We start from the raw sequence: 17,381 nt of genomic DNA, 5'->3' as shown, positions 1-17,381 counted from the left end.
AGAACATTGATCTGATATAGTGATAAGTATATGCTTGGAAACTAGTTATAATTCTTCAAGTTTGCAAAATAAAGAAAGTTCTCAGTTTTTGGCAGCTGAGATAAAAAAATAATCAAGGAAGAAGAGGTTCTGTTTGTCTTTTTTCTAGCCCTTTAGATAGAGTGCCCCATTGCTTCCTAGTTGTGGCAAGTATACGTTAATGCAAAATGGGGTTATGAAATACCCACCTTTGCTTGCAGAGTATGCTATTTTGCAGAGAAGCAAAAAATATGTCTAGACACTTTTACTGTAGCAAGCTATGGCCAGATAAAAAGACTCAGTGTGAAGGGTGGACACTCACATCCCATCAAAAGCACTAATTTAGATTGGCCCCAATTTCCCTTATGTAGCCTGAAAATGCTTTGCCATGGAGGACAAGCATTTTTTCAACTGAATCGACAAAAACTATTTTCTTACCTGATTTGTTATACAATTAAGGATAAGACTGCTTGGCACACACACACACACACACACACACACACACAAAAGAAAATCCTGTCTCCATCCATCCATAAACAATAAATAAAACCTGTCATGAATATATGTGATTACAGAAAATGGAAAATCTATGAGATGTGTATGATATAAGCTTTATGTGTTATTTTAAGGCATATGTTGGGTAAAAAGGGGGCAGTATTGGCTGGGTCAAAAGTAACTTATAGTAACATTTTCCTTCTCTGCCCAGTACCTGAGAATCTCTCCTCTGGTCACTGGTGTTGAGACCTTGTAGAAACAGAAACTTTCTAGGCTCTGAAGAGGAATTTTTTCTCTAATTTCATTGATGTGGAATGCCTTTTCTTTTGTCTCCCTCTCAGCCTGGATGAAGCTTAAAGGAGAGACAGTCACAGTTGTAAGTATGATCCACAGTGGTAAGAAATTAGAAATCCTTTTCAAAATACATAACTCTCATCTCTGCAATTTACAGTATTTCTGAAAGTGAGGAATACAGTAGCACCTTTAGAATACCAGCCACTTACACAGTTTCCCCACCAGCTGCCATGAAAACACAAAACATATTTCTCAAGTCTAAATGCAAAGCAAGCTGGCCAGAGCTCTACAGATGCTGGGTCTGGGTGGAACAGCCTTACACCCATGCACCTCACACATACACTACTAACCAAGCATACTGGTGAAGGAGAGTCCCTCAATTTAAGAGAGATACATTTCCTTCACATTCTTCCTGTGCTTCTCCTCTTCCCTCCTCCAAAAGGTCAACTCTTACATAGTTAATAAGCAAGCCCCTGAGCTCTGTACCTGCATGAGGTACATACCATCTCTTGTATTGTGGACTGAAGGCTTATCTCAGAAGTTGAGACTTATAAGAGAACTTGAACAGACAAGCCTGCAGAGAAACTGACATTGGTGTGTTCTGAGGGGATGTTTGAGTTCTTTTTAGTCAGAACCCATTGTGGGTAGATTGCTGTATGGGAGGGAGTCTATTTTATACTTTGTGAGTGAACATCTATCAGACTCTCTTGAGATAAAAGTTTTCCTTTATGGAGAAATGAACCATGAACTAGTGTTTAAATCAGCAGGATGGCTGAGATCAGGGGGAAGAGAATGGTTGGATTCAGCAAATAGGTTATTGGTAAGTATATCCTACACATATAATTTTATGAGTTGCCAACAACACCCAAATATTGAGTAGCTTTGAAATAAGAGGCATCAATATAATTTTTAAGGTAAAAGTAGAGCAAATTTATCTTATAAAAGTGTTCTTAGGTTATGTCTCTTCCAAGAAGAATTTCACTAGAAAATTCATCTCCCTCCATAACTACTTTTAAGACATAACAGGTTGAAATTCTTCATATTGTTAGATATTATAAATTCATAAAGATGAAAATTATGCTTGAAAAGGACTGACTTTGGACCACCTTCCATGGGTACTCAGTGCTTTGGTGGGATATGGTGGATTCCTTTGGTCAGGGTGCCTCCAGGACACCACTGCCAAGTGTGGGGGAGTAGTTTATGCATGAGAGACAGAACAAGGATGCTAGTATGTGAAATTCTTCAATAGAGTAGAAATTTCATATAAGCCAATAGGTTCAACTTGTTTCTCCACAAATATTATTTTATGTTTTAAATTGAATTTGCTAAATAGAACCCAATTGGCTTGTGGCCTATGTAGCCACTATTAAATCAAAGTCAGGGAGATGACAGGAAGAAAAGCTGAGGACTTGGGTGTCTCACACTATATAGATTCAGTCCTTGAAAGCTGGGTGATCATACCAATATATTTGCATTCACTTGATATGAATGATGTTTCATAAATATAAACAGATTTATATTTTACTTTTCTAGCCTCTTCCACTCCCATCCCCTTATGTCTGGTCTTAATCCAGTAAATTATGTGAAATTAGCACTTTTATATATTCTCTCTGTGCATTATTTTACCTTTTTTCTGAGTAATAATTGTACTTACAATAGATAATTAAAATAAATTTTTATGGTTTCCAATAAAATTAATTCAATTTTATGGGTGAGAAAGATGAGAAGTACAGAGATACTGGTAGAAAAATTTTAGTACCAAAATTTTAATAATGCCAAAGCATTATTAATGAACTGGTGGGACTGTTTTTCCTATCAATGGTGGGAGGCTTCTGAAGAGTCTTGTGAAGTTACATACTGGTATCCAGTTATAACAAAGAACTAACATCAAGAACCAAGTTAGTTTTGTGTTATAAAAATATCAAAAGAGTAATAATTCCAGGGGATTGTTTCTTTGGGATTTTGCTACATATTCATATCTCAAAGTATAAAATAATTTTGTTCATCAAAATATATCATTGATGATAGCCATTGCCCTTTTTTTGCATCTAAAGTTGATTTGACTTGAAAGTTAATTATAACTATGAAAATTTTAAATTCCATCTATATTTCTTTCACACTTTGGAAAACATTTTCACGACAAGGGCTTATGAGTGCTGTATACTTGTCTTTGCAAGATGAAGATAATCATTGAACCTGTAATAGCATAATGTACAAAAGATACATACTCTGGGGTTGTGTTTTGGTCTAACAAAACACAACTCTTAAGGTAAAATGTTGAACTCCAACTGAACTAATCCAAGAATGCAAAGTTAAAATACTGCTTATTTTTAGTAGTTTGGAATAGAGTAATAACCTTCTGATGTTCAGAGATAATCAACATCATTGAATTCAGCAACATGAGAATTTTTCAAATCATATTTTTTTCTCAACTGGAAACTTGTGGATAATGCATATACACCCTTCCTAAACCTAGGGTGAGATTATTAAATAAAGAAATTCTAGGTAACAATGATAGTTCCAGAGTAAAAGGGGTCACAAAGAGAGGAAACCAGGTCAAAACTCACTGCAGTTCATACTTGAACTAAGACTGTCCAGGAACACGGGGATGAGGTCAACATGAGTGTGTCCCAGCAAGCAGTGACTCCACACATGTGGGCACTGGTGCTCCTAAGAGTTGCTAAGGAAAGATATAGAAGGGGTCTTGGCATAAGAGAGCTTCTCGGATATTTGCTTACATGTTTTACAGATTTCCTTGCAACGACAATTGGCAACTGTTCCAATATCCAAAAACCATTCGTAAACATCACCAACTTACAGATTCAATAAGGGATTAGCAAGAATATCACTTTAAAATTCAATTAATGTGTGTGTGCGCACGCATGTGTGTGAGTGTGAAATGCATAATAGAAATGGTTGCCAGGTACTCCGGTGCTGCTCAAAGGTAATGTATAACTTCAGATAAACTGAGCAGTGTTTTTCCTTCCTACTCCAGTTGGTCACTACTGGTCTGGGGACAGTGAAAGTAAAGAGTGAAATCTAGTGCTCTTTACTCATCACCACAGAAATATTTAGAGATACAGGTATCCAACCCAATAGACCAAGTTGAAGAGCAGGAATGATGTAGGGAAAAAGACCCGAGAATATGAGTCCAGCTCCAAGATGTCTATGTGAATACGCCCTTTTTTCCAAGATCCGGATTTGCATTCTTCATAGCAGCAGAAGAAGCTCTGACAGTCTTTGCCATCCAGACACTCATAGACGCAGGTATCTTCAAATTCCTGCCAGTACACAGAATTGTTTAAAGTGATCATTGCAGGTGGTGGTGGCCTCACGTCAAGGAGAGAATAGTTCTGTAGGCAATAAGAACAACACAAGAATCATCATGAATGCAATAAGAACAGCCTGAGATAAATCTAGCAATAGGTGCATGTTATATCTGTCCACCAAATAAGGAGGATAATGCCATGCCTATTCCCACACATCCCCCATCCCTGAACTGGACATTTCAGTCTTTTAGAGTTCAGTCTGCAAATTAAATATTTGAAAATCCAATGCAAAAAAAGTACAATGCAGCTTTCAAAAGTTGCATATCTCAAATTGCTGGTGAGGGAAGCTGAGCACATTTTCAGATATGTATTAACCATTTCAAGTCTCTGTTCTGCTTACTTTTCTGTTGATTTGGAGTAAATATGTACATATTGTATATAATCCCCAAATATTAAGCACTACATATATTGAAATGTGGAGAGATAAATTTGTTTTTCCCTAATTAGTAAGTAGTAAAAATATGGTATTATAAGACTGATGGCAGAATCTTCTTGTTCAATGTAATTAAGGTAAAAAATGAGCTTTCAGTGTGTGGTGGCCAGACACCATTTGTCGCATATAGAGAAATAGCCAAAAATGTGTACAATTGGAATGTTTTATTTTCTATTTCCCAAGCTCTCTTCCTGACGTGGAAAAGTCAGTGTAGGGCCTGTATAGGAGAGGGGGTGACTTACGTTCACTCATAAATGAGATGAATCACTCTTAACCTTGAGAAATATCTTCATGTAGACTTGCCAATTCCTCAGGCACTTGTTTGAGCTCTTCCAGATAACTATGAATTACGTATTAAATTGAAGTCTGTTAAGAGGTTATATTTCTAAATTTGACTGAATAGTGTGAGAGTATTAAGGATTATAGTTGCCTTTCTGCTTTAGTTTTATTTGTGCTGGTTGAACTGAGGGACTGAAGTGTGCCAATGGAAGTAGTGAAAGCTGAAATCAAGGGAGAGGTGAACACACAAACCCAGTTCTCAGCTGACTGGCTAGATCTGTTGTTGCTTGCTTGGGGAGAGAGACCTTCCAAAATTCATTAGAAAGCATCGTGAATACCTCTTATGCAGCTGATCCTTTAACAACATGGATTTCAATTGTGCAAGTCCACTAATATGCAAATTTTTTTCAATGAATACAAGTCCAGTACTGTTAATGTATTTTATTTTCCTTATGATTTTCTTAATCTTTTTTCCTCTAGTTTACATCAATGTAAGCATATAGTATATAGTACATATAACATACAAAATATATGTTAATCAACTATTTATGTTATCGGTAAGGCTTCCACTCAATGATAGGCTATTAGTAGTTGAGTTGTTGGAGAGTCAAAAGTTATATACACATTTTTGACTGTGTGTGGGGGGGGGAGAAAGGGCAGCACCCTTAATCCCTGCATTATTCAAGGTTCAACTATATTTTTTAAGGGTCAACTGTATTTTTACCCAAAACTATTTTTACAAGGAAATAGTGTACATCTTTTCTTCTACTTCTGGATTTTAGTTTGATTGAATATGCTCATAGCTATGTGGAGCCGAAAACCAGAGAAAAGCAGGTAAAAGCGTATAGCACTCAGTGTCCCTATTGGTAAGCTTTGGGGCATCTTTTTAATTCAGAAGTATTTGTGTGTGAGGTCCAACCCAAAGTGAGACATCCCAGACCACATGTTCACTAAGCATTGCCTACTCCACACATACCAATGACCAGTCAGGAGCATCATGGAGAACCTTCTACCTTCTTCCACACCTTTGGGCAATGATAGAAATGAAAGCTTTGTTGTTCCATAGGCTCTACTGTGGACACATCTCCTCAAGGTTAATAGTTCTTAAACCTGAGTGGGTATAAAAATCCGTGGGGGCGGGGGGGGGGTGGTTGCAGAAAAACAAAAAGTTGATTCCTTCTGTACTTCAGTGCATTTGAGGAATCTGTATCTTTTTGGAAAGATTCAATTGGAAAAATCTGCCTTTTTTTTAAATTTTTTTTTCAACGTTTATTTATTTTTGGGACAGAGAGAGACAGAGCATGAATGGGGGAGGGGCAGAGAGAGAGGGAGACACAGAATCGGAAACAGGCTCCAGGCTCTGAGCCATCAGCCCAGAGCCCGACGCGGGGCTCGAACTCACGGACCGCGAGATCGTGACTTGGCTGAAGTCGGACGCTTAACCGACTGCGCCACCCAGGCGCCCCAAATCTGCCTTTTTAAAGTAATTGCATATGTGTTTTGACAGTGTTCAGCCAGATATTCATCCTTTCATTTCATCAACACTTTGTCCCTGTGTAGTGACATACAGATGAGAAGCATGGCCAACACTGGCAGGACAGGCCCAAAGGAAGATGTTGACTCAGAATGGGCATCAGAAGGCTCTGAAAGGGTGGGGACAGCTCCTTAGAGATCTAAAGGGTGATCAAGGAGCTACAGGCAAATAAGCAGCCGGGTTTCTGGAGGCAAGGAAACCCTATTCACTTCTTCATTTAACAAACTAAAAACTCATGATTACTGAAACATAAATAAACCTGATCTAATAATTGAGGGCTTTTAATAAATAAGTAAATAAATATGGAATAAAATTAATTGCATCTTATAATATTGAAGATATTATTATTCTATTATTGAAGATATTATTAACAGCCATATGTTAAACTGCTTACATACTTTTTAAAATGTATATCTCTCACTTATCATAAAAATTTCAAACTGGGCTCAAAATGGAGATTTTAATTAATGCATCTCCAAGGTCACCTACAGCCTGACTCACTCCTGCTTTGCCTGCATGTATGATGCAGTCCCTTGACTTCCCTGGAAACCTGTGCTTCCTGGGTGGCAAGTTCTACTGCACATATGAAGTGGTTAGCTTTGCATTTTACAGGTTAGGAAACTGAGGCACAGAGATGTTCGAACAGCTTGACCCAAAGTGCATGCATGAGTGTTAGTGGGGCCTGCCTCCTCTCCCTCATTGCTCAGAGACTGATCATCTCTGCAGATGTTGGTGATAGAGGGTCCCTTAACTAGCCTAACCCTGTGGATCTTTCAACATAGAATTGAATACATTGACAATTTTCATGAAAAGTTTGAAAATTCCCTTTTTTTTCAAAAAAAATTAAGTTTATTTATTTTGAGGGAGAGAGAGAGAGAGAGAGCACAAGCAGGGTAGAGGCAGAGAGAGAGAAACAATCCCAAGCAGGCTCTGCACTGTTTGCAAACAGCCTGACACAGGATTTGAGTTCAGGAACCATGAGACCATGACCTGAGCCAAAGGCAGAGGCTTAATGGGCTGGACCACCCAGGCACCCTGGAAAATTCCCTTTTTCTTTGGCTATTTTATGAACTTTTGTTTAAGATCTCTCTGTGTCTTCTCACCTGGCCTGGAGCCCTTTCTCTCTGAGTTGTTTTTCTATGTACTTTCTTCAAGGTCATTACACTTTTCCTCTTAAAAACAAAAGAAAACAATTCTGATTTTGTGAAAATTTATTATTATTATTATTATTTGCTATGTAAAAGATTCTTTTTTTTGGCAATATCTTTTGTATATGAAAGGTGTCAATATTTCTTCTTCCACTCCCAGCTCCCTGGCTGTGTGTGATAATGTGGTTTCTAGGCCTCACGATGTGTGTTCTGACTTGTCTTTGTTTACAGCATCCCCATTCCCAACCCTTTCCATTACTTTTCAGTCTGTTGCTATTTGGAAGCATTTGCTGGCAAATCTGTAGTTCTCTGTGGCTTCCCACAGCTATAAAAGTGGCTTCAGCACTCACCTCTGTCAGAACTAAAATGATACACTTTCAGAGTATAGATAACCAAGCAGTCACTTTTAAAAAACATGTTGAAAGGCACTAAACATAAATTACTGATCAGCAGTTAGAAAACCACGTATGGTATATAGGTGGGCATAAAGCATTCAGTGTAATTAGTATAAAGGAATACAAGTAGTTATATATAAATTTTTGTTATATGATTACTCACATCAGTAATTTTAAGACATTTCTCTATTTTTCAAAAGTTAAATTCTTACTTCAAGCCATATACTTAAAATTCAGATGCATTACTAATTAAATTTAATAATATTATAAATTGTTGAACCTTCATCAATATTTATAGGGCTTAATTTCTCCGTATTTCAGCTTCCTTGTTAGTAGAATGGGTGAGGTTACATGAACTCACACATGAAAGCACTTACAACATAGGGTCAGAGTAAGTGCTCAAAAGAGAGTGACGGGAGTTAGATCATTCTGAGGGTAGGGAGGACCTTCCCAAAGAGGACACAAGAGGCAGAGACCACAAAAGGAAAGACTGATAGATTTGGCAACAGGAGACTTAATACATGTGGAGAAAAGCACAAGAAACGACAGTGACAACGTGGCCATAAAACTGGAATAAAACTACTTAAAAAACATATTAATATGCTTAATTATTCTGTATGCGAGTATATAAATTTTATGTTATATAAAATAATATACATAATATATGATATAAGTAACTGGCAGATAGTTACTTTTAACTTTAAAAAAGTTAAGACATAAATAAGTTATAAATGTTATATAAAAAACTTACATAAAAGAAGACATAAAAAGCAATTCACAGTAATAGAAATGCGAGTAAAAAAATAAACAAGTGAAATATATTCAACTTTGTCAGTAATCAAAGAAATGATAAAGGGACATTTTGCAGGAGCCATTTTTCTGTTTGTCTATCAAACCTAATGCAAGGAGAGTTCTGGGAGGTGGGTGTCCCACACTGCTAATGGAGCCAAGCAACTCTTCTGACCCAGCCATTTTGCTTATAGGAAATTATATTAATAGTCACAGGTATATACAAAACTGCAATGATAAGAATATATAGAAAAGTGAAACGGTGTGTATTAGCCCCGTTTCCAGCCACGACTATCTGTGCATCAATCATTGCATATAATTCAATCATTAAAATGATCCTATAAAATAATATTATAATGCAGAAACTTATTCATAACATATTTTTGAGTTACAAAGCAGAAATATGTATGTATATGCTGATCCCTGGGTAGAAGGATTATGATTATTTTGTTCATTTTCCAAATTTTCTAAGTTGGATATTTAAAAAAAAGTATACACACTTTTGAAAGGAGTATGTGCAACACTCATTGTTCTTCGATATATGCATACATAAACAATAACATATTCAATCTTAATTTAGAAGAGTTCTCAGAAATATTTGCACCTTCAATGCTATACATACGGAGGGGGCTTGTAGGCTTATTCGCTCATGAATCCACCTTGAGGAATCTGGATGCAATAACTACAAGAAAACCAGAAAAAAACAATTAGAAAACTTCTGTGGAAATCTGCATTACAGATCACCTTAGTTAAGAGAAATCATTCATGTGTGATTACATCAATCCATGTCACTGGTAGGTAAAGTTGAAGAGGTACTTTATGGTTATATTCATCTCTTCAGAATATTTGTCTTTTTTTTTAATGTCTTGTTGAATTAGCTATTTATATAACAGTGTAGAAGATCCTTAGGAATAAGGATCATTTATTGCAAACTATCCTTCCCCTACCTTTCCAGAAAATCTTTGCTACTGGAACTTACCGATGTTTTCTTCTTAGTGGTAGTTGGTTTTCTACAACTTGAATAGTAGTTGAGGGTGGCATACTCCATCAGAGCAGCAAAGACAAATAAGAAGCAAACAGTCACAAAGAGGTCCATGGCTGTCACATAGGACACACGGGGCAAGGAATTCCTGGCAATGGTGCTAAGCGTGGTCATGGTCAGCACTGTGGTGATGCCTGTACAGGGGATAGTTATCAAGTTGTAAAAGGAACCACACAAAATTCCTCCACTCCAACAGTGTTTTATTTTTAGGTAAATCCTCGTTGACATTGGATAAATGTAATAATACTTTATTTTTAATGTCTATGCAATTTTGCAAACAACATTTCCATAGAGCTTTTACCATAGTCTTCACAAAAACATTAAACTACCTGAATTAAGTCAACACCTTTCAATTTATTCAGAAATTCTCAAATTGTCTCATATTTTCTCTTTTAAATATTTTTTAAGTGATACAGTTTGCAGTCCCCCAGACATTTTCTCTGTTCCACATCTCACACTATTCTTTTGCCAAATAAACCATTTCCTTTCTTGCTTTTTCTTTATGCAATTTGTGAACTCCCACCCTTCTTTAAGACCAAGATGAAGTACCACTCTTTCTGAGGTCCTATTGCATGCACCTCAGAGTTGATAATATGAATCTGCACTACCTTGTGCCTTCTATGTACCTCATTTCTACATTAGCATAGATAATTGCATATGTCTTTATGGTTTTTGCATGTCTATCTCCCTGAATAAATTGTGTGATCATTACAAGCAAAACTGTATCTTGCTCATCTTTGCGTACCTGTCAGCAAGAATTGTGCCTAACACACTTTAGGCATTCGAATGGAATGCGTTGATTCATTGATCAATTAGTTAATTCATAATACTTAGTGTTGGTCTGACTTTGACTATTTCAATACTTAGTGAGTCAATTCTAAAGATTCAGAGACTGTGGAAAAGATTTAGAAAAGAGACACCCATGTGATGGATGGTATAAAAGGAAAAAGAAATGAAAAGAGGATGAAGGCTATGAAACATGAAAAAGAATGAAATGACTGGATAATTATTATGCAAAACAAGTTAAGGCTAATTCTACCCTAGATGAGCTCCTGAGAAATCAGAACCTGCTAGAGCTGTTGGACACGCAGGCTAGTGACATGGATCCTGGAATCACAGGAATATGGACATTAACACTCACTACCTGTGTGGCTGAGAGTACTATAAAATATCTGCCAGGCAGTAATACTCAGTGATTAGGTAGACATGATAGATAAATGCACATTAGTTCCCACCTTTACTGTAGCATCATAGCTCCTGTGTAGTGAATGCCTCCCTTACTTCCTCAGGGAGGGTAGCCAGGGCCATTTGGAGGATGAGGCTAACAGCACAGGGTGGACAAGTTAACCATGTGTAAAAGATATTGACCTGGAAGTCAAAGCCCCCTGTCTTGCTCTCAGCCTTCTCAGCATTTGGTCATGTAAAGTCACTTACTTTCTTTGAATCTGTTTCTTTAATCGGTACGGTGAAAATGGAATGCCTCCTTACTGTAGGTGAGAAAGTTGCCATGCTTCATGTAAAAATGGTGTGTAAACTTGGGGCACCTGGGGGGCTCAGTCAAGTTGGTTAAGCATCTGACTTTGGCTCAGGTCATGATCTCATGGTTCATGAGTTTGAGCCCTTCATCTGGCTCTCTGCTGTCAGCACAGAGTGTGCCTGGGATCCTCTGTCCCCCGATCTCTCTCTGCCCCTCCCCTACTTGTGCTCTCTCTCTCTCTCAAAAATAAATAAATATTTTAAAAAATGCTGTGTAAACTTGAAAAGTCTACACTGATGGCAGGTGTATTTTTATACAAAAAAGATTTTGTAATGAATATCCAATTTAACTTTAAAAAAAATATGGTGACCATGTTATGCCTACAGAATATCTAGGTAGGAATTTTTTCATTAAATTTGGGGATTTTTAACTTCATTTCTTCAAAAATTTTTATCTTATTTTATTTTATCTCATTCTGTAACATCAGTTACAGCTATGTTATACATCTTCATATTGTCCAACAGACCACTGGGATTTATGTTTTAAAAGCTTTTATCCCTGTCTTCTTCAGATTAGCTAAATTTTGTATGATGGTCTTCAATTATGCCTGAACTTTTTTTCTGCTCTCTTGAATCTGCTCTTAAGTCCATTTAATGAATTTTTCAATTCAACTATTATACATTTCATTCTAGAATTTACTTTTTAATATACTTTATTTGCTGAGATTATCCATCTGTTCATTCACTAACATTACATTTTCCTCTAAGTCCTTTAACATTGTTAAAATAGCTGCTTTAAAGCCCATGTCTGCTAACTCAAAATCAGAGTTGTCTTTTTATATTGACTTTTTTTTCTTGATCATGAGTCACATTTTCCTGCTTCTAAGAATGTCTAGTAATTTTTTATTATATACTCAATCTTGTGGATGATACCTTACAAAGATTATGAAGTATGCTATCCTTTTTAAAAGCATGTTAAGGGGCGCCTGGGTGGCGCAGTCGGTTAAGCGTCCGACTTCAGCCAGGTCACGATCTCGCGGTCCGTGAGTTCGAGCCCCGCATCAGGCTCTGGGCTGATGGCTCAGAGCCTGGAGCCTGTTTCCGATTCTGTGTCTCCGTCTCTCTCTCTGCCCCTCCCCCGCTCATGCTCTGTCTCTCTCTGTCCCCAAAAAAATAAATAAACGTTCAAAAAAAAAAAAATTTAAAAGCATGTTAAGGGGCGCCTGGGTGGCGCAGTCGGTTAAGCGTCCGACTTCAGCCAGGTCACGATCTCGCGGTCCGTGAGTTCGAGCCCCGCATCAGGCTCTGGGCTGATGGCTCAGAGCCTGGAGCCTGTTTCCGATTCTGTGTCTCCGTCTCTCTCTCTGCCCCTCCCCCGCTCATGCTCTGTCTCTCTCTGTCCCCAAAAAAATAAATAAACGTTCAAAAAAAAAAAAAAAGAAAAAAAAAATTTAAAAGCATGTTAAGGGGCGCCTGGGTGGCGCAGTCGGTTAAGCGTCTGACTTCAGCCGGGTCACGATCTCGCGGTCCGTGAGTTGGAGCCCCGCGTCGGGCTCTGGGCTGATGGCTCAGAGCCTGGAGCCTGTTTCGGACTCTGTGTCTCCCTCTATCTCTGCCCCTCCCCCGTTCATGCTCTGTCTCTCTCTGTCCCAAAAATAAATAAACGTTGAAAAAAATTAAAAAAAAAATAAAAGCATGTTAAATGCTAATTTACTAATTGTTCTCCTTGATCTTCTCATGGCTTGATTTAAACTTTATTCAAAGCAGTCCTACAAGTGCCCCTTTAGTTTTAAGCACAGTCTTTCTGGTGTCTCTACTAAATATTCTGGTGTTAATGACATTTCTTCACTCTTCTGGAGTGTAAATATATTATCTTATCTTCCAGCATTATGTATTTCTAGTATCTCTAGCCCCTTAATGCCATAGTGGTAACTCTTTGACAGGACTTTCATAGTCTCAAGTTGTGCAACCAATACTACATATTATATTGTTTTGAAGCTGATTTTTAAAGTCATGCTTACCTGGCACTTGTAATTGTGAGGTCATAACCCCAAGAACAATTACTAAATTTGTGTTGTAACTTTGCTGGGTGATTTACCAATTTTATTATGCATTTTCTAGAACTGTGCAAAACTAACATTGGCAACAGATATTACAGGTTAGTTTTTTTTTTTTTTTTTTTTGCTCAACCAGTACTTTGTTGTTGAACAAACAGAATAAAATGAATACAGAAAAAGCAACAGGTAATGTGAGAGATTTTGCAAGGATTTTAAAATTGGGGCAGCTCCCTCTTTTTTCTGAAAGACATTTTTCTGGGAAAACAACTATATATTTAATATATATTACCTGTTTTCACAGGTCAAAATATTGAAAGTTAGGTAATATTCCTGTCATAAAGAAAAATTGATATAAAATGTTACACAATTCTAAAACCACTGAAATTTAATGTTTTATTAAGAGGCCTTTTTTTGGGGGGGGTCAGAGGAAAATTCATGAAGACTTTGAGATTTAGTGTGTAGATTATAGCTGAAAAGAATGATCACTTTCTTGTTTGATGGTAAAGTTGCTATAGACAATATCTTCTGTTATTGAGAGACTATTTAATGATATCGTGTCTTCAGTCTTCAAAAGTGCATGAAAAGTTGTGTGTCCGTACACTGATGTAATGAGATTTTCAGCATGACAGATTCACAGGGCATGACTACATTTTTATGATTGACATCATCCTTAGAGTATCAATGATGCAATTGATTTGCTCTGAATTCCCAACCCCAACTGATTTTAAGTGGCACACATAGAATTCTATTGTCAGAAAGAAGAGTCTAACTTGACTATTTAAAGCAATCCAAGTACATTTGACTAAAGTCTTTTTCACTGGAAGTATTTTTATGAATACTTCTGTGTTAATATTATACAAAATGGTGGAAGAGTTTTTTGTTTTTTGTTTGTTTGTTTGTTTGTTTTTTAACTCACCTAATGCTGTTCTTGCTGGTGTAGCATCTTTTTTGATCCAAAATGACACCCAGGATAAAACCACAGTCAGTATACAGGGAATGTATGTTTGAATAGTGAAGTATCCCATTCTTCTACTCAATTCAAAATATATAGTCATGACAACATAATCACCTGTAATAAAGTATTGTCAAAAAGTAAAACAACTTTCTTTGGTTAAAAAATAATTCAGGGGCAATAATTTTGTTAAATATATGACTTGGATAAAAATATACAACTACAGTAGTAAGTTGTGAAAAAAGGTCAAAATGCTGGTGTTCTTAAACTTAATTTTTATAAACTTTATTTTATCTATGGCTTTCAAGGCATTTTACTGGTCACCGGAAAAGACACACAAACAAACATATTAATTGATAGAGGAGACAGACATGCGCATCTATTCTTTGACATATTATTACATAACGAGCTATTATTGCTTGAGTCCATCTGTGTGTTGCGTGTTTAAAATCAGGGGTAATATGACAGAAGAAGATAGGATTCAGTAGGCAGAGTGAAAGATGAGGACCTGAGGCCCCCGGTTAGGGAAAAACACGTATTTGGAAAAATTCTGGGAGTGTCTGACCACAGGAAAAGCCCCCAGGCATAAAGCTCCTCTTAAGAATGTAACAGACCCCACCTACTCCCTCTCAGGTTTCCCTTAGGAATTTAAGGAAAGACCTAGGTGTGGCCATAGACACCCCCGCCCCCCACTGCTCTTAATGGAAATGAGCCAATCCAGAATGGACAACCCAGCACCCAGAGTCATCCAGAGGGTAAGGGCAGAACCTGAGAAGGAACAAGGGGAAAGGGAAGGGGAGGGGAGGGCTAACCAAAACCTTTTAAAGCAAGGACACTTGCCTAGTGTCGCAGGCATTCACTTTTGAATGTCTCCTTTCTGTAAAGAGAGCTTTCCTACTATTCTTACTTTCTAATCTTATATTCTAATAAACTTTTGCCTGCTGCTCATTTTGTGTCCACGTCTTAATTCTTCAAAGCAGCAAGAAAACAGATCCGGGTATTGTGGTTTAAAAAAAAAAAAAAAAAAAATCCTGCAACAGTAACATAGCAAAATCCATCCTCAAATAGATCCATAGTCATTTTGTTTTTTTCAATAGTAACAGAGCTATACATAAGCTTTCATACATAAATTTGTGTAACAATTTTATATTTCTATTTTTATAGCATAATTTTAGCTTATCAATCTTGTACTTTATGTTTTACTCGATATTTTTAGGTTGATGTTATCCTTTCATGACTCCAGCAGTTAGGCTGTGCCAACCCAGAAAACAAAAAGAAGAAATCATTTTATGACTTTGCTTCCTCCTACTACAGCAAAGCTACACCATAAGAGAGTTGGGAGGAAAATAGTTGTTACTAGAGATTCCGTAAGATTCCTGGTGGATAAGGAGAAGTTGCATGCTTAATACATGAGACATTTTATTCCAAAATCATCTTTATTTTGTATCTTTTCTGCATAACCTCCTGCTGAGAGGATGTCTATCCCCCTCTTCCCATTTGACTTTCATTCTTCAACATACTGGATTGTCTTTCAGCACCTGAAATTCAGTGTCCAGACCTGAACTATCATATCCCCCACACCAGGCTGTTCTCTCATCTAAGCCAGGTCCTTCTCTCTATTCAAGGCACAAGTCCAGAAACCACCTGTCACTTCTTTTCCCTTATTCAATTCCTGCATTGCTCTCAATTCCTTTCCCCGCAAGTACCAGATTCTCTCATAGTCCCTGGCCTATCTCCTAACAACCAGTCCTTTTCCACTCCAGACCATTCTATGTCCTACCATCAAAAGGATCATTATAAAACACAAATATCATTATATCCCCTTCCTTATAATCCTTCACCATCATCTTCCTACCTTTTCATTATTGTCATGACTTTAGTATGGTCTCTACTATTCTGCATGCAATACTCATTTCCCTATAGTCTCTGCACTCTGGAAATCAGATTCTCCCCAGGTCCTCAGACATACCAAGATTTTTCTCCATGGGTCACTAAGTTTCTTCTCATCTACCTAGGATGCTCTTCTTTTCTTTTCCCCTGCATCCCAGTAGTTCCACTCACCTTCAAATCTCAGCTTAGAAATCATTTAGTTCACCACGAAGTCCTCACTGAGCCTCTCCTGACAACTGTTATTCATTCATTTCTATAATTGCTAGTATATTTTTCCAGACCAAAAAACTGGTTGGGTTATAGAATATATCATTTTTTTTAACCAGTGTTACTTAATGATAAACAATTGATTAGTGTTTATTTATTGGAAAGATCATAATGAAATTTCCATTTTTAGTTTAAAAGATTGACAAGGAGACTATATTGAGCCCATATAAAAACTGCCTTTCAATAATTAGAATTCTTTTTGCAGTGTTCTGTTGTAGCAATATTCAGGATGGTTGATAGAAACATCAATGTTGAGATCATTTTCTGAGAAACATTTAAAATTTTAAGCAAATTAGCATTTCAATGCAAAGGAATCAGAATGATTAAGCTGAAGCAATCAAAGGACACAAAGATATATTTCTAATATGAATGCCAAATTACATAATTTCCTGGGGAAATATTGTTGAATTATGTGCAATATTGAAATAACTTTTAACCTTTACATAAAATTTCAGTTAAAAACCAAGAGAAAACAAACAGTAGACAGAAAAAACAAACATAATAAATCACTCTAGTAGTTATGAACATAGCCCCAACGGAATATCCAAACAGTTGAATAGTTTCTTCAGCCACCATTGTAGGTCCTGAGAAAGATAAAGAGGGACAATTCCAGAGCAGATACACAATTCATTTTAGCAAATCTCTCTGCTTTCCCCCAACTTAAGGTAAATGGACTCTATATATACCTAAGGTAAATGGACTCAACATATACCTTTGACTAACTCAGAGATCTGCTGAATGTCCCACCATCAGGTATGAAAGTGAGATGGAATGTCAGGGACTCATTCTGGAGCCTGAGTCTATAAGTTAATTGGCTCTTGGTGAGGTTTTGGGACATACTCCAAAATGCAGTTCCAGGGAACTTCATGGTTCCAAATTTCCAGCTTCCATAGGATACAAATAGCTGGGGAAGAGAAGCAGGAGGAATTGTGGGTTCTAGGCCCACTGCCCCTCACAAGAAGACCAACACATAGCCATTATAC

General features: G+C 37.1%; 1 protein-coding gene across 1 annotated transcript; it reads right to left on the bottom strand.

The window, feature by feature from the left end:
• Window positions 1-578: 578 nt before the first annotated feature.
• GABRG3 (gamma-aminobutyric acid type A receptor subunit gamma3) lies at window positions 579-16,088 on the bottom strand. Its single transcript, XM_032593501.1, has 5 exons — window positions 16,022-16,088; window positions 14,206-14,358; window positions 9,694-9,890; window positions 9,337-9,396; window positions 579-4,160 (listed from the first exon to the last, which is right to left on the bottom strand). Exons 1-5 carry the CDS (start codon window positions 16,086-16,088, stop codon window positions 3,879-3,881), a joined length of 759 nt encoding a protein of 252 aa, XP_032449392.1. The 3' UTR covers window positions 579-3,878.
• Window positions 16,089-17,381: the final 1,293 nt, after the last annotated feature.

Source organism: Lynx canadensis, chromosome B3, assembly GCF_007474595.2.
Source record: "Lynx canadensis isolate LIC74 chromosome B3, mLynCan4.pri.v2, whole genome shotgun sequence".
NCBI classification, from domain to species: Eukaryota; Metazoa; Chordata; class Mammalia; order Carnivora; family Felidae; genus Lynx; species Lynx canadensis.
This window is presented reverse-complemented; position numbering and strand designations above follow the sequence as displayed.

Excerpts from the sequence above, each read along its gene's own strand:
- GABRG3 (XM_032593501.1), bottom strand. The coding sequence starts at position 16,088 with ATGATGGTGAAGGATTATAAGGAAGGGGATATAATGATATTTGTGTTT. Across the intron at positions 14,359-16,021 it reads TTATAATGATCCTTTTGATG|GTGATTATGTTGTCATGACT; the intron begins GTAGGACATAGA and ends ACTTTATTACAG. Across the intron at positions 4,161-9,336 it reads TAAGCCTACAAGCCCCCTCC|AACTATTCTCTCCTTGACGT; the intron begins GTATGTATAGCA and ends TATTGCCTACAG.